At 37.3% G+C, this 26,385-nt stretch overlaps 1 protein-coding gene and 1 long non-coding RNA gene across 3 annotated transcripts in view; one reads left to right on the plus strand and one right to left on the minus strand.

The window, feature by feature from the left end:
• Window positions 1–2,583: 2,583 nt before the first annotated feature.
• LOC115927533 lies at window positions 2,584–5,376 on the minus strand. 2 transcript variants are annotated; one of them, XR_004065708.1, is made up of 3 exons: window positions 5,277–5,376; window positions 3,906–4,057; window positions 2,584–3,214 (listed from the first exon to the last, which is right to left on the minus strand). It is a non-coding gene; the product is annotated as an uncharacterized LOC115927533 (long non-coding RNA). The 2 variants fall into 2 exon arrangements; XR_004065707.1 differs by having other exon boundaries at window positions 3,891–4,057.
• A 17,979-nt stretch (window positions 5,377–23,355) lies between these two features.
• The window catches only part of LOC578230, a 29,783-nt gene continuing 26,753 nt past the window's right edge, over window positions 23,356–26,385 (plus strand). Inside the window, exons 1-2 of the mRNA XM_030994045.1 lie at window positions 23,356–23,371; window positions 24,715–24,833. Coding sequence (XP_030849905.1) covers window positions 23,356–23,371; window positions 24,715–24,833 — 135 coding nt within the window. The remainder of the gene's footprint in view (window positions 23,372–24,714; window positions 24,834–26,385) is intronic.

Consider the following 26,385-nt stretch of genomic DNA (forward strand, 5'->3'; position numbering starts at 1 on the left):
ATTTACGTCTTACTAGTCAAAGAAAGACGTCTTTAAGACGTCAACTTGTACCATAGGAAGACGTCATATGAACGTCATATTTACGTCTTTTAGTTAAAGAAAGACGTCTTTAAGACGACATAACTTTACGTCAAAAAGACGTAAACTTGCACCCGCGTACGTCGTCGTGAGGACGTCATATTTTGACGTGATTTTTACGTCTTATAAGTTAAAGAAAGACGTCTTTAAGACGTCAACTTGTGCCATAGAAAGACGTCGTATGGACGTCATATTTTGTCGTGATTTTAACGTCTTATTAGTCAAAGAAAGACATCTTTAAGACGTCAACTTGTACCATGGAAGACGTCGTATGGAAGTCATATTTTTTTCTGGTCTTATTGGTCCAAGAAAGACGTCTTTAAAAGACGTCAACTTTTACCCAAGAAAGACGTGTATACGTTGTATGGACATCAAATTTTGACGTGATATTTACATCTTACTGGTCATTTCGATGTACCTTTTATCCTTACATGATCTTTACGTCTTTTTTGTCCTCTAAATGACATCTACAGTGTATATGACCACCTGATGAAGGAAGAAAGTGTAAAAGTCACTTCATGAATACATTCTGAACATTCACACAGTAAAAATAGAGCAACAAATATTGCATCACATAATATATACACATGCCAGACAGAAAGTAATTTTCATATTTTTAATGTTCATTTATATGGTATGAAAATGGATAATAAAAATATAGAATACTTATGTTTATACCTTCTTCTATCTAACTTGTCTTCTATAAATACAAAATCTTTCCATCACCATCCTGAAACTTCTTCCAAAACATGCTGTATAAATACCTAGTGTATTTCTGTCAGTCTCATAATTGATTTTAAGAAAGTTAACAGGCCATCACAAAGATATTTGTTTCGTTATAAATTGTGCTATTTCATTTCAAATTTAATTCAGTTACAAGAAACTATGATATATATTGGCTTAACTTATAAGTCTTGCGGTTGTGAGAAGCAGGTTAGCAGCATAGAGACTAGGTAGAGCTACACTAATACCCGCAGTTGTTTAGTAGACAAGAAAACATCAGACTGGGGAAGTTCCTCATATTCAGCAAAACAGCATAGTGGAAAGCTGGGCATTCATCAGTGCAGCTCTATTTCTTCTCCATGCTGCAACACTGCTCCTCACAACCCCAATACTTTAATGCAGATAAAGACTATAACATAAAACAAAAGGTTGTTGGAAACAATTCCTGAGCATAAAAGATCAATACTTGTTACATACAAGGGGAATATCTAAGTTTATGGCAAGAATTCAGTATAAAGTATAAAACTATACAATCTAAATCACACACAAGAGAAAAATGGCACAAATGATAAACACATGGCTTAGCTAAGTTATTTCTTACACTCAAAAGGAACAAGTTGGCAGCAAGGGGAACAGGGACAGCTTCACTGATACCTGCAGAGTTTTCTGATGATGGTTGCTTGCCCGTTGAAACCACGATGTTCACATTTGGCGATACAGCATATTAGAAAACTGTGCAGATATCAGCTCAACTGTACCTATTTTCTGTGCTAGAAACCTGCTTCTTACTGGCACATGATATGACTTAAATACAAGAAAAGGCATTAGTGGCAACATTCATATTTTATAAATATCATCCAAAAAAAAATTGTTGCAAATACAGAAGCTGAAGTTCAAGTATAAAAATACAATTTCTATCAGATAACATTCCCGCCAGTACGAGTGGCTTTGTTGGGCAATTCCAAGGTGACTGTGCAATAATTATTCAGAAGATATTTCCAAGTTTAAGATAAAATAGCAAACATGCTGAACAAGTTTAGCACAAAGAGATACATTCTATTGCTAATGTCACAACATTCATTTGGCACGTTTGAAACTCCTGGGGGAGTTTCACAAACTATTAATTTAACTTAAATTTTAACAGCGAATTCAATAAAGGTAAGCCATATAGTGCTCTCAAAATCACAGATACAATCCAAGAATTTTATACTTTTAACTACCAAAAAATTCTCAAACCACAAAGATATTTATGGTTTTCTTTGAAGGCGCCACTGTGTGTCACTCTTTAACACTTCATTCTCCCAATAAATTTTTGAATTTTCCCCCAACTGTTTTTTCATGAAAATAAGATATAAAACAGGCCTTTAAAAATCTAAGGTATTAGAGCCAATTCTTTTCTTTGTGATGATTTACATTCACCTAAAATTTAATTAAATTATAATAATATAGTTGGAAGAATTAAGGAATCGATCAGATCAGTTGTTCCCAATTTTTATCATCAATAATGGTCTTTTTTCACTCAAACTTTCAGATTATCTTTTAAGTGTACATATAGCATTGAAGTCAATACCTTAGCACAATTGTCTCTCATCTGAACAATTTTACCAAGTCCCGTTAAGGCTCGCTCAGATATGATGCTGCAAAACAGTCAAAATCGCAGAGTTTTTTAAATGGTGACATAGAGTTCAATACGCTTTACACAGTGTATATTATTAAAAAGAGCTCACTGAATATGCGCAGTACAAAACATACAAAGACACGCACCGGTAGGTCCTTTGTTGCCATTCACTTTACACATAAAACCAAACTGCATCATTTTTGAAATTTGTTGGAGGTTCACGTGCCGTACCTGTACAAGTCTTAATTGCTTAATAATGGATTCGATTTGTATTGCATTTACCTCACTCAATTTTTCTCTATTACCAACTTACAATGTATATATAATTTGCAACATGTTTTAAGAACTGATATGAAGTGGATGGGGTGGGGGGAGGGGGGGGGGGGGTGATCATGAGACATTATGAAACAGGTCAACTTCATGAATAGTAATTACAAATATACTCAAAATACTGGAATCTTTTAGACTTTTACCCAAATCGTTATTATGTCAGTTCGTAAATCCTGTAATTCATTAAAATTGCAAGTAACATGACTGGAAATTTCAGTTCTACAGCTTATCCATTCAGGTTTGTGGCTACACCTCACCCCTCCCCCTCCCCCTCCCCCAATCTCTCTCTATAAAGTATAATGAAGTGAAAAAATAACCTTTATCTAGCAGTAAAGCTATCGGGTGAGTGTAGATCAAATTTTGCGAAATATTCCACTTCAGCTTGGACTTGTGGTTTAGCTTTTGGGTGGAATCTCCTGCATTATGCACTGTTTTCAGATCCAAGGAACATAGACGCAAGGAATTCTAATGCATGAATAAAGCAAAAAGAAAGGAATACAATTTAAGAAAAACTTTCATATATTTTAAAACTGGAACGTAAATAATTAATTCTGTCAGAAAAGTACTGCTTGGTAAGATTTATCAGAAATAATTTCTTATTGCTCACAAACATAAAGTCAACACACCTTTGGGTTTTAAACATTTGTGGGCAATGCAAAACGTGATTCAGGATTTTGTTTGGTTAATTATCAATACAATTCTAGTTTCAGGGATGCCATTTAGAATTGATCAGAGGACCTGAAAAATCACCTAGAATGAGCTAGCTTGTACACAAGAAAACCTAAACTATGGTATGAAAATAACTCCTCAGGGCCTGAATTCAGGCTATTGCCTGAAAACTGGCATTCCTGTAGTTTGCTGATGAGGGTAGAATGAAAGCTCCTTGACCTATGCTGAAGGGTAAAAAAACACTGTTTGAAACTCACATAATATTGTCGGTTATTGCAACAAACCTGCAGGTTTTAGTGATCTAAAATTAATTGAATTATAAATATATTTCAAACTTAGGACAAATAACTGAAATAAGCCTTTCAAATGAAATGAACCATTATGTAGTGTCTAATTCGTCAGTGTCTCAGTGATCATGCACAATATGACAAATAAATGTACAGAAATAATACAAGTACATGTACACATTTACCGATAATGGCTTCACCTGTTTCAAGAGGCTGCTGATCCTTAGGGAAGTAGGGAACATCCACAAGGTTGAGAGAAAGTAGCATTTTCTGCATGGTTTCACGTCAATATACTGAGGCCACAATGTGCTTTGAATCCACTTCTTTGACGAAAGATGTTAAAAAAAGATGCCTACAAATAAATGAGAAAATGAATAAAGTTAAAACAAAATGAAAGGTTGATAATGTATGCATGTGCAACACAAATACTACAAGCTTCTTTGAGGGGAAAGAATTTTGTTTACCATTTACAGGTCTAACCGATTATTTCCAGATAAGATTTCTGTATACGGTAGCCTATAAGCTAAATTTGCTGTCTAAAGACTGTAGAAACAAATTGTTTAAGGTTATATGTTTGTGACACAAGTCACTGCTTTATTCCTCTACGTATCGACACGCAATGTTCAATTTTCAGACATCTGGGCCTGGGCCGGTACTATAGTACACTTTCTCACATACAAGTGCATACCGATGGTGGTTGCGGGCGGGTGCACGCCTGTGTGAAGTTATCTACCGTACAATGAGGAGGTAGATCACTTCACGCAGACTTACGTGCCCCCGCAACCCTCCATCTGTATGCACTTGTATTGTGCAGCGGTTTGCCGTACAACCTGTCAGAAAGTGTATACTACAATCAACGTTTTTCCCGAAAAAATACTCCCCCCAAAATAAGAAAAATTGACCAGAAACAGGTTAGAAACATAACGACTTTTAAATCATGACCGGCATTATTTGAACATTTCATGAATATTTGCTTGATTTGGGGTAGGCCGATCTAGACTCTAGACCTATGTTTTAGATTTTTAGGACTCTCACCGGCCACGCCATGGGTCACTGGTCAAAAAGTCTGGATATGATTCTGAACTAGTAGTAGATCTACAGTATTGCTTGGAATAAAGTAGACACTCTCACACTGTGTCATGCATGACTGCATGTATTCCATCCATCTTAGGTGTGACTTACCAGTAGACCTAGATCTAGTGCCAAAACTTTCATCAGTTTGCTTCTCTTATTTTTCTGCTTTCTTTCAGTTTTAGAGCAGTTGTATATTCGAGTTAGATTTCCCTTTAAAGCCATGCAGCCCATGTGTAGGCAAATGAGTAAACTTTTTTGCTTTAAATGATGCCTCATGCCATGCATCCCATCAATCAAGACCCTACATAAAAATACATATATGGGATCATACATTTCGAATCTTGTCAGCAAATGTTGAAAGTCCGAGCTCACTATCACTGACATAAGATCATGCATTACAGTAACAAAGAGTCTACATATCAACTTTTCAGAATAAAAAACAGTAACTATGGATTTATGTACTTTTCGTAAATAAATTAGGTAATTCTAGGACTTACCCATACTGTAAATTTGCAGGAGAAAACGAGAGTATTCAGGAGGATGTTACTTCTTGCAACGGCTTTTTCACTCTGAATTCAAATACATTAATGCAGTGCATTGTAGTCCTACGCATTGCCTTGAGTGCTGAATGTACCTGTACACACAGTACGTACACATTCCCGTTTGAAATAGCAAACTAGATGCGAGCATGTATAGTCTTGATCGATATTGCAGACCTTGGTGTGAAATTGGTCCACTATTAATATAATTACTAATGACATTTGAGGGGGGGGGGGGGGTGTTCCCTATTTTTAATTCTGATAATTGCCCTATTTACTTTGACTTATGCTCATATTAGATGTTGTAGTCTTAACCCGATTATTATCTTGAAAAAAAAAGTTATTAGAGACGTCACAATGACGTCGTTATAACGTCGTCCTTACGACAATAAAATATCTTGGAAAAATAGTCTTTAAGAGGTCATAATGACGTCGTAATGACATTGTCAATACGACAAAAAATATATTGGAAAAAATAGTCTTTTGAAGACGTTGTAATGACGTCGTCGATACGACAACAATTATCTTGGAATAAATAGTCTTTAAAAGAAGTCATAATGACGTCGTAATGACGTCGTCAATACGACAACAAATAGCTTGGAAAAAATAGTATTTTAAAGACGTTATGATGACGCCGTTATCACGTCGTCAATACGACAACATTACATTGGAAACAAAATAGTCTTTTAAAGACGTCATAATGACGTCGTCGATACGACAAAAATTAGCTTGGAAAAATTAGTATTTTAGAGACGTCATAATGACGTCGTTATCACGTCGTCAATACGACAACATTACATTGGAAAAAATAGTCTTTTAAAGACGTCATAATGACGTCGTCGATACGACAAAAATTAGCTTGGAAAAATTAGTCTTTTAAAGACGTCATAATGACGTCGTTATCACGTCGTCAATACGACGACATTACATTGAAAAAATTAGTCTTTTAAAGACGTCATAATGACGTCGTCGATACGACAAAAATTAGCTTAGAAAAAATAGTCTTTTAAAGACGTCATAATGACGTCGTTATCACGTCGTCAGTACGACAACATTACATTGAAAAAATAGTCTTTTAAAGACGTCATAATGACGTCGTTATCACGTCGTCAATACGACAAAAATTAGCTTGGAAAAAAAGTCTTTTAAAGACGAGAAAATGACGTCTTTATGATGTCGTTAATACGACAAAAATTATCTTGGAAAAAATAGTCTTTTAAAGACGTCATAATAACGTCATTATCACGTCGTCAATATGACAAAAATTAGCTTGGAAAAAATAGTCTTTTAAAGGCGTCAAAATGACGTCTTTATGACATCGTTAATACGACAAAAATTATCTTGGAAAAAATAGTCTTTTAAAGACGTCATAATGACGTCGTAATTACGTCATCCATACGACGTACGACGTGTTTACCACTTTACGACTAATTTATGACGTCTTTAAGACGTCAGTCTGCTATCAGGGATAGGCCGCACCCCAACTTTGACATTTCAAAGAGGAAAAAAAAACAAGCAAACAAAACAAAATAATCATCATTTTCTCGAAAACACAAGTTTTTTTTACAAACTGATACCAAATTCAACACTATTCTTATAATTTACCGGAAGTATAGCTAAAAAAGTGATCGCAGGCAGATTTGGTGTCTGATTTATACCCCTACCACAATGTACGGTGTATATGCGAAATTGCATGAAATGGAAAACAAAGTGGCGACTTCGGATGGATGTTCGCGTCAGCTCCGTTAAACAGTCCCTTCCTTTACTTTTGCAATGCATTGGCACGAACTTAGATCAAGATCTATCAGCAAATGCTGTGTTAGGATTTCTTCGTCTTCGTGTCAACAATGCAAGATAAAATTGTCGGTAAGATGTGTAGAAATGTCCTGTATTATAGTGGTATAGTTATTTTACCGTTCCCAGTCTCATATGTGCAAATTCGTGCTGGTTTTGACTTTTAAAAAAATTTTTTTTTTACTCTTTCGCCGTAAAGGCTGCACCCTAACTTTTTGATATTTTTTCTTCCAAAAATACTGCGGCCTTTACGCCGGCAAAAAAGGTACTCTTATTTACCGGTCAGGTCCACATGTTATGTTGTCACTGTATTAACTTCAAAGCTGTTCATCAAACATTGCTACCCTTTTAGAATGTATTCTCTGAAACACTCACAAACATTACTACCCTTTTAGAATGTATTCTCTGAAACACTCACAAACATTACTACCCTTTTAGAATGTATTCTCTGAAACACTCACAAACATTACTACCCTTTTAGAATTTATTCTCTGAAACACTCACAAACATTGCTACCCTTTTAAAATGTATTCTCTGAAACACTCACCAACATTGCTACATTTTAGAATGTATTCTCTGAAACACTCACCAACATTGCTACCTTTTAGAATGTATTCTCTGAAACACTCACCAACATTGCTACCTTTTAGAATGTATTCTCTGAAACACTCGCAAACATTGCTACCCTTTTAGAATGTTTTCTCTGAAACACTCACCAACATTGTTACCTTTTAGAATGTATTCTCTGAAACACTCGCAAACATTGCTACCCTTTTAGAATGTATTCCTGAAACAGTCACAAACATTGCTATCCTTTTAGAATGTATTCTCCTAAACACTCACAAACATTTCTACCCTTTTAGAATGTATTCTCTGAACCACACAGGAGTCTGAGCTAATGAATACTGTTTTCAAGAGGACGGTATGTTCATAAATATAGGATAAATGTCAGCCGAACTCCATCACCCTGTTTCATCAATTATACACTGCCATTTGGGCTATAGCAAACTCCATCAAAGTTTGAACGCATAAACCTGTGTCAGTTGCAATAGATAATGCATGGTCTGAGTGGTAAGACTCCAAGGTTCCTCCATAGATTGCGTACTACTGTAGCATATTCTTTCATCAATTTTACACTGCTCTTTAGGTCCGCACCGCACACCAAAGTTTGAATTCATAAATCATTGCCTGTTGTGACGGATAATGCAAGGTCTGAACGGTAAGACTAAAGGGTGCCTCCATACAATGCACATTGTGGACTGCATGTACAGGTGTATATAGTACATGTACAGTATGCAGCAAAAGATGCATAATGATTTTAAGATTTTGAGACACAGTTAATACAATACAGTGTAGATCTGCCACATGAACCTGCATGGAAGTCGGTAGGGTGATAGGGCACTTTATACAGTGAATTACATAGGGCACTATAGTATAGGGATAATGACATGTGCATTGAAATTGATGCAATCAAAATTCTATTACTTCCATAGAACTAAAATTTATAGTCTCCTGCCACCAGCTTTTGTTTTCATCTCATGGAACCGGTAATGTTTATATTACACACCTCAAACCTCACCACCGATCTAGCTATCCCGCTCACCGTCAAATAATTTTCTATTAGATGCAGAGAAGCGTGAAAACCTGGCATCCTTTCTCTCCCTCTCTCCCTCCCTCCCTCCATCACATCCATTTGAGCTCATATCACCCGTCTCTCAATGCGTCACACCTGCAGACACTGCATCAATAGACCTCAAGAAGATTTAAAGATACCAGTCAGCATTCTTGAAATAAAAGACTCATTTAAAGTGCTTAAGTTATGATTTTTACAGGCTTTTAAATATTTCAATCAAATATTTACTTTAAAGGCCCACTGCACTACTGGTAGCTACTTGCGCCCTCTATATAACAAACAATGCCTAATAGGTGACCATTGGTCCCCCATGATCCTCTTTTTCTTATGTTAACTGAGAGCTGAGTTGATGAGATAACCACCTGTCTAGTGACCTTGCAGAGCGGTCTAATCCCTCCTGTAAACTATGGCAGATAAGCTTTAAGATAATTTTGAATTACATGTAGATGCAGAAAAGGATTCATCTCGCTCTCCCTCTCTCTCCCTCTCTCTCTCTCTCTCTCCCTCTCTCTCCCTCTCTTTCTCTCTTTCTCTCTTTCTCTCTCTCATTCTGTTCTCTCTGAACTCAAGTTTGAGTATTTTCATGCAGAGGGAGGAAGTTTTAGGTAATTCAAATACAAACATGTACATGTACATGTATGTGCCCCCTGATATCTCGGTCGGTTGGCTTACAGGCAGGCAGGCACTGGTCGACATTTCGCAGCTCAACACTGCAGGTACTGAACATAATTTAATTATAATTCTGTGATTTTAAACATGCCCTTGTGAGCAAACATGCAAGCTGCCTCAGGAAACCATTTGAGGTGATCCTTTTCTCTAGGCTGGGATCAAATTTCCAGGCATTAACATGTTTTAAAAACAAGTGTGCTACATGTATTAATCATGCACACGGCTTGGAGCAAGAATGTTCTGTTTAGCATAAAAAACATATCAAAGCATTGTGAGTCTAAAGTCTCATGGGAAGTAACCTCAGACAAGCATGAAAATAAACCCCAGGAGACTATACTCCTTGAATGAGGGTAGGTATAGTGAAGCCATACTTTAGTGAATTAAGAAATCTTCTATAAAAAATATAGAGGTCTTCCTGCCTGAATCTAAGAGAGTACTAAAGGTGAAACAGGGGGGGGGGGGGAGAATTGATATCTATTCACAAAGAGATTGCCCATGGAGAGAACTATTTGGATCTCCATGATGGAAGCTATGATCGCGTACATGATGAAACATATACTAAAGGAACAAGTCTACAAAGACCACCTGTCTACAAAGGTCACTATTTGTGTTTCCCTTGGGCAGTCGCTATAGACAGTTTTGACTGTATCATCACACAGTACCATAATCAATTAATACACAAAACAACCTTCTTACTCTCAAACAATTCAGCTCAGATTCGCATCTCACTTGAACTAACAACGTGCAGTGTTGATCGGATGTAGAGAGAGATACTAATTCAACAAACCTCGTTATCTCTGTCAATAGGGATAATGCAATCAATTAAATCTTATAGGCAGTGAAGGTGATAACACTGCTCATTAGATAGCAGCAAATGACCATTACCTGGTTGTACACTGCATGGCCAATAGAGGGCTGGAAAGGTGTAAACAACTGAAGTTAATTGTTTTATGTGCAAACAGTGAAGTCAATTAATTAACTGTAATTGATGATGGCTGTATAAATAAACATTGCTCATTTGGGAGAAAGCACCACATTAATCGGTTGCACACCGATTCTGAGAATACTTACTATTTTAAAAACCTTAACTGTACAGTACTATAAACAGGTACATGTATGGTTTATGAATATTTATGTGAAACAGAATTCTTTTCAACTAGCTAAAGAGATTGTATTGCTTTTACTTGTTTGATTGTTGTATGTTAAGCTTTGTTTTGTTATTTGTTTTTGCTTGTTAACACAGAAAGCACTATATTTCTCCTATTAACCCATGGCCTAGATGGGAGCAGATTGATCCCTGTGTTAAAGACGTTCATGAGTCGTTATTTAGTCGTTCATAAAGTAGGCAACTTGGCAAACGCTGATTTACACATTTATTCGTCAATAGCTTAATAACATGCTATGTCAAAATTGTCTAAAAAATGAGACAAAAATTAAAGAAAATACAGTAACATCTAGAGTAGGTGTCAACATACTTGAAAATGAATAATGCTTTAATAAAAACACCCTCAAAATCAACAATAACTGTTTCTTTCTCTCTAAAATTTTTCAAACATGTACTTCCCTTTTAATTGTAGCAACAAAAAAAAATCAGAATTGAATTGAATTGAACTTATTTCCACATTTTCGTTAAAAATACAGAAACACAGTTACATGTATATACAAAAGTAAAGAAGTAAGGTCAAGAAGATGTGCACATACTTCAAAACTTTAATAATACTGATTGAATAAACACCTACTTGCCATTTATTTGCTAACAAACTGTAGCAACAAAAAAAAAGGAAGGGAATAGTACATCTACTGAAGATGTGAACACACTTTAGAAATTAAATAATCTTGTCTGTCTGTCTGTCCTTCCTAGACCTGAGAGCTCTCAAAAACTCCATCTCACTCTTTTCTCTCTCTCTCTCTCTCTCTCTCTCTATTCTCTCTCTTTACCCCCTCTCTCTCTCTCTACTCCCTTTCTCTATCTTTCTCTATCTCTCTCTTTCTATCACTCTCTCTACTCCCCCTCTTTCTCTCTCTCTCTCTCTCTACTCCCTCTCTCTATCTTTCTCTATCTCTCTCTTTCTCTCACTCTCTCTCTCTCTCTACTCCCCCCTCTCTCTCTCTCTACTCCCTCTCTCTATCTTAGATCTCTCTCTTTCTCTCACTCTCTCTATCTTAGATCTCTCTCTTTCTCTCACTCTCTCTATCTTAGATCTCTCTCTTTCTCTCACTCTCTCTCTCTCTACTCCCCCCTCTCTCTCTCTCTCTCTCTACTCCCTCTCTCTATCTTTCTCTATCTCTCTCTTTCTCTCACTCTCTCTACTCCCCCTCTTTCTCTCTCTCTCTCTCTATCTTTACTCCCTCTCTCTATTTTTCTCTATCTCTCTCTTTCTCTCACTCTCTCTCCATGTCCATAAGTGTCTGTCCTCGTTGGCCTCTCATGACCGGAACCATGTCTTTGTTAGCTATCTGAGGCATGTCCCACGTCCTAAGTCAACTCCTCATCTCCTTCACAAAAAATGTGCCCTTAAACCTAGGTCTACGATAGCACAGGAATTTCCTCTCGCCCACCCACAACCATAAACATTGTTTTTCTAAATACATTTAATTAGTAAATGCTACATAGGAAATTGTGAACATTGAAAGTAATACAAATTACAGTAGGCCTTAAAAAAGGGATGTGGTTTTGCCTGTTAGGTGCTAAAACTTTAGGAGGGCGGTCAGATTTTTTTTTTTTTTTTTAATCTCGCTCTCTGGGCTAATATTTCTCAGTTTTTAATGCATTCATTTTTCTTCTCCCCTCTTTGGACTGATATTTCTCAGTTTAAAAAAAAAAGTTGACCATAGATTTCAAGATCTTGGGGTTGGTCACAAAGGGCAATATAACATCTTTTTTTGTTCAAGCCTAACAGTTTTTGAAAACAAATCCATTACATACATTGTACATGTACATGTAGCCTTCCTGCAGGGCACAAGACATCGAGAGAGATAGTTGTAACAAGTGCATCTACAGTGTATGCGTACATGAGATGGGTCAGAGTGCCCTCCCACGTACAATATCTATGCGAGGGAACCTGTTTTGGACCAACCAGAAGCAACTTCCTGTGATGCAACTAATTCTCTCAAGTACATGTAGCTATATGTTCATGTGTATGTACAATACTCTAGACAACTTTGTTTGCAATCAACATACCCTCTTGCATCCTACATGTACATGCACATTGTACCTTTGTCTGTCATCATGTTTTATGAGCATTCATTCTCTATCAACTGAAGAGCTCCCTCGGGGGCATCTCAACCCTCATTCTGTCAGCTATCAGAGGGGCATACAAAGGCTGCCTGAGTCAATAGGCCTGTCTTCATCAGCTCAAGTTTGCAAAATAACCCGCTATTTTCAGACTCTGGATATTATCCCCAAGTGCGAAATTGCGTCTTCACCAGACCGATACGCTCATCACAAACCAGCTCGGACGGGCGCAAATTAGCCTGCTATTTCCTAAATAGCGGGATATCTTGGAAACAAGACCAAGATTTCTTGGGATATTTTCTCGACCGAATATCCCTCTTATTGCAACTACGGGCTGATGAAGACGCAAATTAACGGGATAATTTGCGATGGGGATAGTTAAAATAGTGGTTTATTTGGCAAACTTGAGTTGATGAGGACAGGCCTATCGTCTCATCTTCTTGACACGATTCACGCCTACCCAACCTCTCCATAGTCTAGCAACAAGAAGCTACAGTACATGATCTACAAGCAGTGGATTGCAATGGAGCCCCATGAAGGCTTGTTCAGACATGGAGTGGGAAACCACCGAAAAAAGGCTGACGTGGTTTGTCTTACTTGTAAATGAATGGGAGCTGTACACAACAAAGAGCTCTCTATGTGAGATACAGAAAAGTGAAGCATATACACTTTACACCATCTCTTCATAATGCAACATTTACATGTATTTTAATACCAGATCTTTCCTACCAAAATGATTTTCCTATTCTTTTTTTTCCTAAGCATATTGTGAATTTAATTGTCAAGTCCTATTGGCTCTTACGAATGCACCTTTTTTCATTTGTACTATGGTTTGTACTTTCTTTATATTTAAAATGTTATTATGTCAATTTATTTGTAGTTTTGATAATGTTATCTGTTATGAGATTTTTAAATAAAAATTTGCTTTAATATCAAAAACTTATAAAAAGCTTTAGAAAGGGTAAGCCAAGTTGAAGAAGTATAATTTGATTATTCATGTACTTAACTTTCATCTATGAAATTCTTTCTAATAAGAGAGAATTAAAACAAATATATTATGAAATTTCTCGGCTAGATTGTTTTCAAGTATATATTGGCAGTAGTGAGCTCTCTAGAAAGTCAGTAAGATTAGCATTATTCAGTCTAACCTGTCTAAAGCGACCGCCTATTAAAGGGATACACAACAAGTGGTCTTTGAAGACAGGTTCCTTTTAATAGTACATGTATCAATGAGAAACCATTTTCAAGGGAAACAAAAAATTTAAAGTTCGTAGACAGGTGGTCTTTGTAGACAGGTGGTCACTAAAGCAGGTTTGACTGTACTTACACAGTATCCAAGATGCCTGGAAAATTTCTAATCAAATTTGTGATGCTACAGAAACAGGGCTTCCTTGAAAATTACTTTCACAGACAAAATTTGTTTTTGTGGAGGGCGGGCAGCCCAGATTCAGTCTCGATCAATACTTCCAGAGAGTGTTCAATAAAGCATTGCATAGGAGCAGCCCGAGAGACTGGTCTCCAAACACAGAGTTCAATCGATATCCATTGGATGAGTACTGCACTGTTGGGGTTCATGGTTGAGAAATGTGATACCCTTCTTGATAGATACAGGTAGCCCTGGTTAGCACACAGTACAGTCCCACATGGAGGGATTGGCGTCATGGGCTATCAGACTGCAAGGTCAGATTGCTGAGCAGTGCAATGCAACACATGTCTAGGATTTCATACATTTTGATTAGAACCACATTCCCACAGATCATCTTTATTTTAAAGGTTAATAGTAGGCAGGCAATGTGTCTGCATATTAGGGAAATATCAAATCATATCTCGAACATTCCAGGGTCTCTATAGATCGATCCATCATAATTATGGCACCAAATGATCATACATACATACATACATATTGGTATTTATTGAGCGCCTTTACATGAACATGCTCAAGGCGCTTTACATTTTAAAATACAAACATAATAGTTATATACTCTCCAAGTGCATTACACTCCAAAAAAAAAAAGATGACAATTACAAAGAAAACAAATGGGTTTTTAAATGTTTCTTAAATAATGCGACTGAGGTGCAAGAACGAATGCTTAAAGGGAGACTATTCCAAATAGTGGGACCAGAAAAAATTATATTTTGTTGACCCTTCTTTGAATTGATGCGGGGGATTTGCAGAAGAAGGGGGTCTGACCTTGAACGTAATGGATATCTTGATTGCTGGATGGGACAAAAGTCTATCAAAAAACCCTGCAAATTTGTTTGCTAGATCTGTCTGATCATCACAATAAGGGAGGACCTTCTTAGATGAACCAAGAAGTAAATGTAAAGTAGCATACATAGTTTTACAGTTAGCTTCAAGCAGCAGATTAGTAAAATAGCTACTCTTTGATTTCACTATAGCAGCGTTAAGTTCATCCTTATGACAAACAAAAATGTCACGATCAGCTCTTAGATTTGATTTTCTCCATTTCCTTTCAGATTTCCTCTTCTTTCTCTTGAGCAGGTGGATATTATCATCATACCACGGTCCACATGGTCTATCTCTTTTCATCCGAACAGAAACCGGACAATGTCGATCAAGAACATCACAGATAGCCTTGTTGATGAATTCAACCTGTTCATTAACATCACCACATTGTGATATACTCTGTAAAACCGCAACAAGTTCATTACCAAAACTCTCTTGATTGATCAAGCGATAGTTCCTTGACGTAATAAGAGTTCTCTTAGCATCCGACTTCTGTAGATTTAAGTCACAGCTAATGACATAGTGGTCTGATATGCCTTTATCAAGAACCATACAGTTATGCAAGATGTTGTCTGCACAATCAATCTAGAGATAAGGCGATTTGCTCGCCATTTAAAAGGACTGCTGTTTATAAAAGACCTCTATTTATTTGGCCACGCGTTATGGATAGCGGTCCTTATGAATAGGGGTTCTAATGAATAGCAAAGTAATTTGTCTATGGTTTGCTCGCTATTTACAAGGGTCGCTATTCGTAAAGGATTTTTCACACAGGTTATGGATCTATCGGTTCTTATGAATAATGGTGCTTATGAATAATGGTCCTTATGAAAAGCGGTCCTTATGAATAGCGAGCTTGACCTGAAGTAAGCACTGCACATACAGTGTACCAAGAGTAATCACTATACACTGTAGCCCAGCTAGAATGAAAGTGGAGGAATAGTTATGGGAATTAAGTTCCCAATTTTGGGCCAACCCCAGGAATTAAGAACTTCTGTGAAAAATCTTTAGAATTAAGACTCAGATGGCCGAGGTAACTTTACAGGGTCATATTAAAGGGCTTGATGGGCTTACAATCTCAACAGGCTTCAGATCAAGTGAGACCAATGGATTGATTTATTCTTTTCACCAAGATTTTCTATTTTCAAGTACAAATATCTATATAATTTAACATTTAGTACATCTTTGATTAGAAATGTCCTCTCATATTGAAAAGGTTTGCATTTACTTTAATAAAGAAGACCGTAAAGAATGTTTTTCAGTATCGACATGTGCCTTTAAGCGTGAGATGCCACAATCACAGTGGACTATGTATAGAAAACCTGCACTCAACAAGCAATGATCCAATTATAAAGCCCTTACTTCAGTATGTGTACCTAATGCTTCTTAGCTAGCTAGCTGAACTAAGCTCCAGAACAGTTTAAGAATGCCATGTGGTCCCACATATGCCAAATGATGTCATCCACATGGGGATATTCTAATTTGACACGCATGCATGCATGCATGGTTTGGTTATGTACTTGAGGCTCATACAGCTTGTAGCATGTGGATGAACATTAAACGGATTGGAGGACTATGTTCCATGCTTCTTGATTCTGCTCAATCCATTTATTCCTCCCATAACTTTTCTTCTGCTCTCCATTTTTATTATTCTCTCATTTTCCTTTCTTTGAACTTTGACAATCATTTTGTTTTAATTCTTTCTTTTCTTACCCCCTTCTCTTTTCTATTTTCACCTCATGCATATTCATCACATCTCTCTGCTTCTTACATGTACATACATGTGCATCTCTAAAGCTCTTTCTTTTTCTTCATCTTATTTTCATCTCCCTCCCTCCCCCTCATGTTACCTTCTTTTACATTTCTAGGTGTTATAAATAAGGAAGCACTCCAGGCAGCCCAAGCATAGAAGATTGACAACACATCCTCTTCTCTCATTTTCCCCTTCCTTGTCTTTTTAATTTCCATCATATTTATGAACCAATTTGAAAAATAATAATAATTACAGTGCTTATATAGCGCCTAACCCTTACTTTGTCAGAAGTCTCTAAGCGCTCTACAATAATGCAGCATAATTACCCTGGCTTTAGCAGTGCAGCTGTGTTTCAAGGAATAAATTCCTACCAGGTACCCATTTACTTCACCTGGGTGGAGTGTGGCAAAAGTAGATCAATGTCTTAATTGCCAAAGGACATTAGTGCTGCGGCGGGACTCGAACCGTGGACCTTAAGATCGATAGTCCGGCGACGTATCCACTCGACCACAACACCTCTAGTTTTCTCTAATTTGAACACATCTCTTCACTCCTTTCTCTTCATCCTTTCTCACCAGCTTAATGTTTACTTCCATATGGAAGCACCCTATAAGTATTGAAAATTGAGAACAAAAAATCTACCTTTTCCTTCCATATTATCCCTTCACCCTCTCGTTTCCATTTTATTAAGCCAATAGCGTTTTTACATTTACCTTAAATCTTAGTTCCTCAATTTCTCTCTTCTCCTTTCTTCCTACTGTCTCTTGCATTAGCATGCAGTGGTATCCCAAGCATTGAAAATTAACAAAAACATCTTCCTTCCTTTATTTCTGTTTCCCCTTATTTCCCCTTTCATCTCTAATCCCAACACGCTTATCTCTCTTTTCTATTTCTATTTTCTCTCTTTCCTCTCTTTCCCTGTTAATGTTCACGTACATGTAAGTTTCTCCCTAGTTGTGATCAGTATTCATCACAGCACCCAAGCATGGAAAATTGGCAAAACATTTTCCTTTTCTTCCCAGCCCTGAATTATTTGTTAGCGCTTCTCTCCTCTCTGTCTCCAATATTTACCAGTCCATTCGTCTCCCTATTACTGTAGTTGTTATGAGTATTCGTCAAAGCAACTGAAAGTATAAAAAATGAACAAAATATCATCTTTTTCCTCATATTATCCATTCAGAGCATCTCCACCTCAGCAAGCTTATATTTGCCTTATCCTACTTTCCCCTTTTTCTGTCTTCTCGCTCCTTCTTTCTGAATACATGTTCACTTCTATTCTTCTCATTGTTGTTATCAGTGCTCATCCAAACACCCAAAGCACCCAAGTATGGCCACTTGACAAGACACGATCTTTCTTTCCTCCTTCCCTTATTCCCCCTTTTCATTTCGTCACAAGATGCTTTATTTATTTAATATTTACCCCCCCCCCTCCTTTCTTCCTTGTAACCCTGCCATCATTATTCTTCAATCCACTCTTAGTACCCCGACCGAGCATAGCAAATTGAAGAAGAAGAAAACAAATATTCTTTTCCTCCTGCTTTCTACCTCATTGTTCTTATTCATCTCTCCTTTCTACCTTTTATTTATCTCTTTTATTCTTATTTATCTGTTTTATTCTTCTTAATATTCACTTAATATTCACTTAATTTGTCATGTGTCATCAGTATTCCTCAAAGCACCATAAATGTAGTATCTCAAACAAGCCAAGTTAATCTGTCTTCCATCTCTTTCTTCATCTTTCCCTTTTCATCCTCCGTTTATTATCAGAACTTCTTATTCTCTTGTCTTCTTAATATTCGCTTAATTTTTTTCTCTGTCATCAATATTCACAGTAAGTACCCCAAGTATACGCTAGACACGGAAAATTCATCTATCTTTACCTTATGTTCCCCTTATGATCCCCTTAGTTCCCCTTTACTCTCAGAAACAAATTACATCATGATTGATTTCTTCTCTTTCCTCTCTCTCAATGTTCACTTAATTTATCTCTTGCATCAGTATTCACCGTACGATCCTAAGCATGGAAATTCATCAAAGATCTTCTGAGAAACATTCATTAGGCCTGTCCTCATAACCTCAAACCTTGAAACTCGAGCTCGAGAAATAAGCTCAAGATATTTTGCTCAGCGTTCACGCATAATGCAAATCTTCGGGCTGGTGAAGACGCACCGGACAAATAGCGGGGTATTTTCCAAACTGGCCCAAGATATCCTGGGATGATTATCTTGACCAAATATCCCGCTAATTGCAACTTCGGGCTGATGAAAACGCAAATAAACTGTATAATTTGTGATCGGGATAGTTCAAATAGCAGGATATTTGGCAATCTGGAGCTGATGAAGGCAGGCCTAATGTATCACCACATGTAGCTGGTATACCCTCATGGGGACTATTTGCCAGTTTCATGTAGCCCCTCCACATATGATGCTGCAGACCTACAACAAAATATGCTGCACATCAAAAGAAAAAGTGTGTACAGTAATTGGGTTTTTACAGACGTGTATCAATCAGATATAGTCTGGGGACCGATCTTTAATGTCACCATCCAAAAGACGTGACTCAGTCTCGATCTGGGGTCCCCTGAGCCAGCTTGTAGGCAAAGACAGAGAGCTGACCAAGTGAACGTACCCCTAGACCAAAGCCCATCTCACTCTTGTGTCTTATGTTTGAAAAAATAAGAGGGCGAAAGTAGCTGCTCAGAATAGACAATTCTTTAGCATTCATTTCTTGAATTTATACATTTTAAACAAAAACACATGGTTTACCCCCCATATCTAAACGCGTCTTTATGAGGCAGGTTTGATACCGTGTCATGAGTAAATGAATCTTAATCTATGACATACATGTACTTATAAACATAAAAGTCATTAGACTCCATATCTAAACGCGTCTTTATGAGGCAGGTTTGATACCGTGTCATGAGTAAACGAATCTTAATCTATGACATACATGTACATGTACTTATAAACATAAAAGTCATTAGACTCCATATCTGAACGCGCCTTTATGAGGCAGGTTACTGTGTTATGTGTAAACGAGTCTTAATCTATGACATAAATGTACTTATAAACATAAAAGTCATTAGACTCCATATCTGAACGCGTCTTTATGAGGCAGGTTTGATACTGTGTCATGTGTAAACGAGTCTTAATCTCTCACATTCTGTACATACTAATGTTAAAGTCATTAAGACTGATAGACCCTAGGGATAGCTAGACACCTATTAGGAGAGTCATATCCTAAGACCAACTCAAGCTTAGCACTACATGACATGAATGCCATTATTAAGGCCATTAGATTAAACTCACTATAAAGCACTGGCATCTATAGCCATGAAGGTAGTCAAGGCAAACACATCAATCAACCCAAAATTTGCTCCTTTTTTTCCCTCTCTTTTTGTTCTTCGTATACTTCAAGGTAAAGAGCCAAAGGTTTCTTTTAAAACCTCTTATGTTCCACTTTAATAAATAATAATAATACTCAGTTTTTACATAGTGCAAATTAAAATTAAGTCTCTATAAAGCGCTATGGAAATAGAAGAAAATCAAGAAGTGAGTACAATTTATTGATCAAATTATTTGACCAACGGATCCGCTCGTGGAGGATAAAAGACGCTTGCTTACATTACATGTTATCACCTGACGAAATGTTGCAGCGGCGCACGAAACGTTGTGATCTTTTAGATCCCTTGTTGACCATACATTGCTAGACAAACTTTGTCACTAGCGATATTATTTTCGATATCTACTTGACATGCATTTGTACACATACATTTAATAGTATGCAATTCAAATGTGGATGTACAGTATGTACACTGTACAGGTATATTTGAATGGAGCTCTGGGGCGGAACTTCATTCTGCTTTAATAAAGGAACTGTAGCTTGGACAACTGCATGTAAACAAACGGACTTGATTAACGGTAGTCAGTGACTAAACCTCTACATGGTCAGCGTTCATCGAAACAGACCGAAGTTCTCCTCACGCTTCGGTTTTGCGTATTTTGTACGCACGTGATTGCTGCGTTCGCGTCATCCGTAGTCATATTATACCAGATTGGCTCCAAGACACGTTGTCTCGTCAGGCTACACTCCCTTTAAAGTAAGAACGATCAGTGATGTCCTCAGTAGAGCCAATGTTGTAAGAAACCCCTAGCAATGGTATAAATGGACTTTCTCAAATGGGATGCTAATTCAATGTTTCCTTTCCTCAACTGTCATTCAGCTTAACGCATGCATCGAAGGATGATGCTCTTAAAGGGAAATATCAAACAGCCTGCCTAAACATATTTGCTTGCTGAGCTAGAAACCTTTAAATTCTGTAGACTACAATCATACAGAGGTCTAAGCTTTGTCAAAAAGGGGTAATCTTTTCCTTGATGCAAGATGCAATTGCAAGATGAAATTACATGTACAGTGTATATGGTTTTAGCTAGAAATTTCTATATAAAAGCATGCATTTTGTGTATGATAGAGATGGCTATCCCACATTGGGTCTTCTCAAATGGGATGCTAATTCAATTTTACCTTTCCTCTCCTGTCATTCAGCTTAATGCATGCATGGAAGATTGACGCTCTTAAAGGGAAATATCAAACAGCATGAATAGGATGTTCTTTAATACATATAAAACTCTGCATGCATTCTGGGTACATACAAGAACCAGCTATTGTTTGATGTTCACATACATGTACATGTTGTACATGTATTTGATGTGCATGTACAGTATATGCCCACTTTTCGTTTTAGCACTTACATGTAACTCCTTACTTCCTATGGATCACAACTCCAAAGGTTTGTTCAGATATCAGTTTCAACATAGTTTGACTGTGGTGGTCCAGTGCTTTAACATACTGTACATGCAATTTAAAGCCATGGTTTTCAGGTCACAATCTCAATCAGCTACATGTAGTAAGATTATTGTTTCAAACTGGATTTAATCCAAACTAACCAAAATTCAAATTGAGCTTTACTGTATACATGCTATCAGTTGAAGATGTGAACTCATTCATTCAGTTTGTTCAGTATTTTACAAAATATTTTACTGGTAAAGTGAAACCTGTCTATAAAGGCCACCAAGAGAAGACAAGAAAAGTTGTCTTTATAGGCAGGTGGTCTTTATGTACAGGTTCATTAAGTACATGTTTCAATGAGAAACCATTTTAAGGGAAACAACAAATGTGTACATGACATGTACATGTACACATAGCTTCTCTTTTAATACCCATCTCTCTGAGCATGACCCATACAAAGTGCATTGTGCTATCAATACATGTACATTGCCTGTACATAACCATATTTTTTAATAGATGGACAAGTTTGACTGTATTTAAAGTATGGGCAATATGCTTTTTTGTTAACATAATATTATCTTGAAGAGTTTCTGTCATCAAGGCTAATTTATAAATGAATTTCTCAAAGGTGGTTTACTTCCTCAAGTATGAATGAAGCTTACCTTGTTTCTGTCATCAAGGTTAACAAATGAATTTTGTTTAAAGGCGGTTCACAGTCTCACGTATAAACACGACTTGAAGAGTTTCTGTCATTGAGGCTAATAAATGAATTTCTCTGAGGTGGTTTACTGCCTCCAGTATGAACAAGGCTTACATGTACCTCGTCTCTGTCATCAAGGCTAATAAATGGATTTTTTTTTGGAGGCGGTTTACAGCATCATGTATAAACACGACTTGAAGTGTTTCCATCATCGAGGCTAATAAATGAATTTCTGTAAGGTGGTTTACTGCCTCCAGTATGAATGAGACATACCTTGTTTCTGTCATCAATAGATTTTTTGTAGCGGTTTACAGCCTCATGTATAAACACGACTTGATGTGCTTCTGTCATCGAGGCTAATAAATGAATTCATCTATTTTGGTTTGCGGTATCAAGTATGAACGAGGTTTACCTTATCTCTGTCATCGAGGCTAATAAATGAATTTATCTAAAAGGCGATTTACTGCCTTAAGTATGAATGAGGCTTGCCTTGTTTCTGTCATGGAGGTTAATAAATATATTTGTTTGAGGCGGTTTACAGCCTCACGTATAAACACGACTTAAAGTGTTTCTGTCATCGAGGCTAATAAATGAATTTCTCTTAATATGTGGTTTACGGCCGTAAGTATGAATGAGACATACCTTGTTTCTGTCATCAATAGATTTTTTGTGGCGGTTTACAGCCTCATGTATAAACACGACTTGATGTGCTTCTGTCATCAAGGCTAATAAATGAATTCATCTATTTTGGTTTACGGTATCAAGTATGAACGAGGTTTACCTTATCTCTGTCATCCATGCTAATAAATGGATTTTTTAAAGGGGTTTACAGCCTCACGTATAAACACGACTTGGAAAGTTTCTTTCATTGAGGCTAATAAATGAATTTATCTAAAAAGCGATTTACTACCTCAAGTATGAATGAGGCTTGCCTTGTTTCTATCATCGAGGTTAATAAATAGATTTGTTTGAGGCGGTTTACAGCCTCACGTATAAACACGACTTGAAGTGTTTCCGTCATCGAGGCTAATAAATGAACTTCTCTATTAAAGGTGGTTTACAGCCTCGAGTATGAACAAGGCTTAGCTTGTCTCTAACTGTCATCAATGCTAATGAATGGATGGCTTGCACATTGAGGGGTACAGACGAGGCATGGTTATGCAGGTGTTGATGTGTGCTTCCGGCATCGCATACATGTTGAAGATTGGGTTTTAATTGTAATGACTGATCCTGCTGGTATGATGTGTGTTCATACATAATACATGTCCATGTATACGTTTATGTATACGTTTCCTGACGTTATGCAAATGCTGTTGGTGTTGTAGATTTATGTTTTATTAACTGACCCTAGCTGCCAATTTTGATGTGTATTGGTTTATATTCACAGGTATCGTAAACAGATTGGAAGAAACTGTTTTAGATGTTGTAAAGAGAAGTGGATCGAGATGGATGTGTTGATCAAGAAGGGAAGACGATGAACCTGTGAAAAGAGCATGGGATCATACATGTACGTTGAAGATTGGGGTTTATAATTCACCCAACTTCTTTGAAAATTGCCAGGACAAATTATGTGAGGGAGACTACATATACCTGTAGATGAAGAAAAATCCATCTGATTTAGAAAGATTTAAGAGAGAGATCTAAATGTCAAGAGGGAAAAAAAGGATTTTGTTCAAGAGAGTAGATAAGAAAAGTGTTGATTGGTGTTTCCTGATGTTGCATGGGAGCTGTTATTATTGTAGTTTGAGATTTAATTATAATTATTGGATCCTGTCACCTTTGATTTGCATTGATTGTCTCCAGGCATCGGATTACGAAAAGATTGTTAATGCTGAAGGTTGAGTTTTGATTATAATTATTGACCCTGCCACCTCTACGCTCTGTGAATTACCGGGCAAGCATGGATGAAATTGAATAGTTCCAAGAAGGATGAGAAAGAGTGCAATGGAGAGCATATTACAATGTAGCAGCAACCATTCTTTTGGAGGAATGAATCCTATTTTCAGCCTAGTTCAAGCTATTGTTTTCAAATCTAGATTCCTCTCATTATCTGACTGCAGTGTGTGTGTGTATTGGTTTTTACAGACGTGTATCAATCAGATCTGATTATTTACGTCTGGGGACCGACCTTTAACGTCACCATCCGAAAGACGTGACTCAGTTTCGAACCTGTGTCCTCGGCTGAATCAGTTTGTAACTTTCACTTTTAGCTGGATTACAGGCGCACGCCACAACGCCTAGTTTGAATAGACAAATAGACTCTTTTCCCAGTTGTTTTGCCTTGAGAGATCCCTAATTTTTGCTGTGAAATATTGGCAGGTATGTATAAGAATTTGGAAAGGAACTCTAATCGTACTACGGGAGACTGCAGGATTCAGGAGATAAAGTCTATTACAATGTAGCTGCAACCATTCCTATTTTTAGAGGAATGATTCCTATTTTGGGGCCTTCAAGCTATTGTTTTGAACCTTAGATTCCTCTCTTTTTCTGAAATATTCTGTGTAAAAAGTATACATAATAGACTCTTTTTCTAGTTTTGCCTTTGGAGATTCCCAAGTTTTGCTGTGAAACGTTGGCAGGTATGAACAAGAAAGAAACAATAACGGTACTTAGAGAGATTGTAGGAATCAAGAGAGAGAACCTCTTGCGGCTGGCTGGAGTGTTGAAGGTTGGAGTGTTGAAGGTTGGAGTGTTGAAGGTTGGAGGGGAAGGAGATGCAAGAAGATAACCCCTTTGAAAATCAGCTGTGCTGAAAGGGCCATCCACCCTATGAGAGGAAATGAATAAATAAATAAATAAATAAATAAAAATAGAGAGATAGTGGGAAACAAAAGAAGAGGCAACAGAGCTACAGATACACAATGTACATGTACATGTATGTAACATTAAGACAGCTTTGAGGTTAATACAAAAGTGAGGAGATTAAGGGCAGAGAAAGGAAGAAAGACGGAGAGAGAGAGAGAGAGAGAGGGGGGGGGGGGGTGTGAGGGAAAAAGAGATTACCTGAGGAAGGAAGGTGAGAAAGAGAGAGAGAGAGGGAGAGAGAAATAGAGAGAGCCTGGGGAAGGGGAGGGTGAAAGAGAGCGGGAGAGAGAGAGGGGGAGAGAAATAGAGAGAGCCTGGGGAAGGGGAGGGTGAAAGAGAGAGGGAGAGAGAGAGAAATAGAGAAGGAAGGATATACAATCATGTACTGTATATGTACAGTATAGAGAAAGAGAGATACATACATGTACATGTACATATTAAAGTGAGATGTACTAATAATGAGATGGGAAGGAAACTTGTTCAGTGTATAATAAAAAAATTGATCAAAAAATACAAACTGATATTAGAAGGGAGGAGAATCACCTGTTGATGAATGACTTTCATTCTAAAGAAAAATATTATTCAATACCCAACGCTTCCTCCATCTCTGAATTTCTATTTCTAAAATTATCTTTAAAGAAAATCCATTCAAGAAAATCTTCAATCATATAATCAATGAAATCTATATTTAATTTCTTTGTTGAGGTGAGATGCGGTCACATACTGTAGTATAATGAAATCAGGGGGGTGTTTCACAAAGACTAAGATCAACTTTAAGTTGGACTTAACTATGGCAGGCCGCTCATGCCACTAGTTACTCTCACCATTGGTCTCTCAATTATGATCTTAAGATAATATATTTTCCTACAATAATATGAACTATCAAAAAATGTAAATTCTGTAGATTTGTGACCATGATTTGTACGTCCCTTGGGAAGCCAATGCCTGGAAAAGCTAGAGGAACTAATGGCATGAATGGCCTGCCATAGTTAAGTCCAACTTAAAGTTAATCTTAGTCTTTGTGAAACACTCTCCAGAAGACAGGTGTTATGAAATCCTTTGATGTGTAGAATGGGATGCGGTCCAGTCCCTTGGGTAGGAGGATCAGGTGAGAGAGAGGATATGGACCCTCTCTCTCATCCTTCTGTTTCCCCCTCCAGAGGATTCTACAAGAGAGAGAGAAAGAGGGAGAAAGAGAGAGGAGGGGGGGGGGGAGAGACAGAAAAAGAGAAAGAGGGAGAAAGAGAGAGATAGAGAGAGAGAGAGAAAGAGTGAGAGAGAGAAGAGAGAGAGAGCGAGACAGAGACAGAAAAAGACAGACAAAGAGAGAGACAGAGGAAAGGAAGAGAGAGAGAGAGAGAGAGAGACAGACAGAGTGAGACAGACAGACAGAGACAGAAAAAGAGAGAGACAGAGAGAGAGAGCAAGAGAGAGGGAAAGAGGAG

Source organism: Strongylocentrotus purpuratus, unplaced genomic scaffold (genome assembly GCF_000002235.5).
Source record: "Strongylocentrotus purpuratus isolate Spur 01 unplaced genomic scaffold, Spur_5.0 spur5_scaffold_20, whole genome shotgun sequence".
NCBI classification, from domain to species: Eukaryota; Metazoa; Echinodermata; class Echinoidea; order Camarodonta; family Strongylocentrotidae; genus Strongylocentrotus; species Strongylocentrotus purpuratus.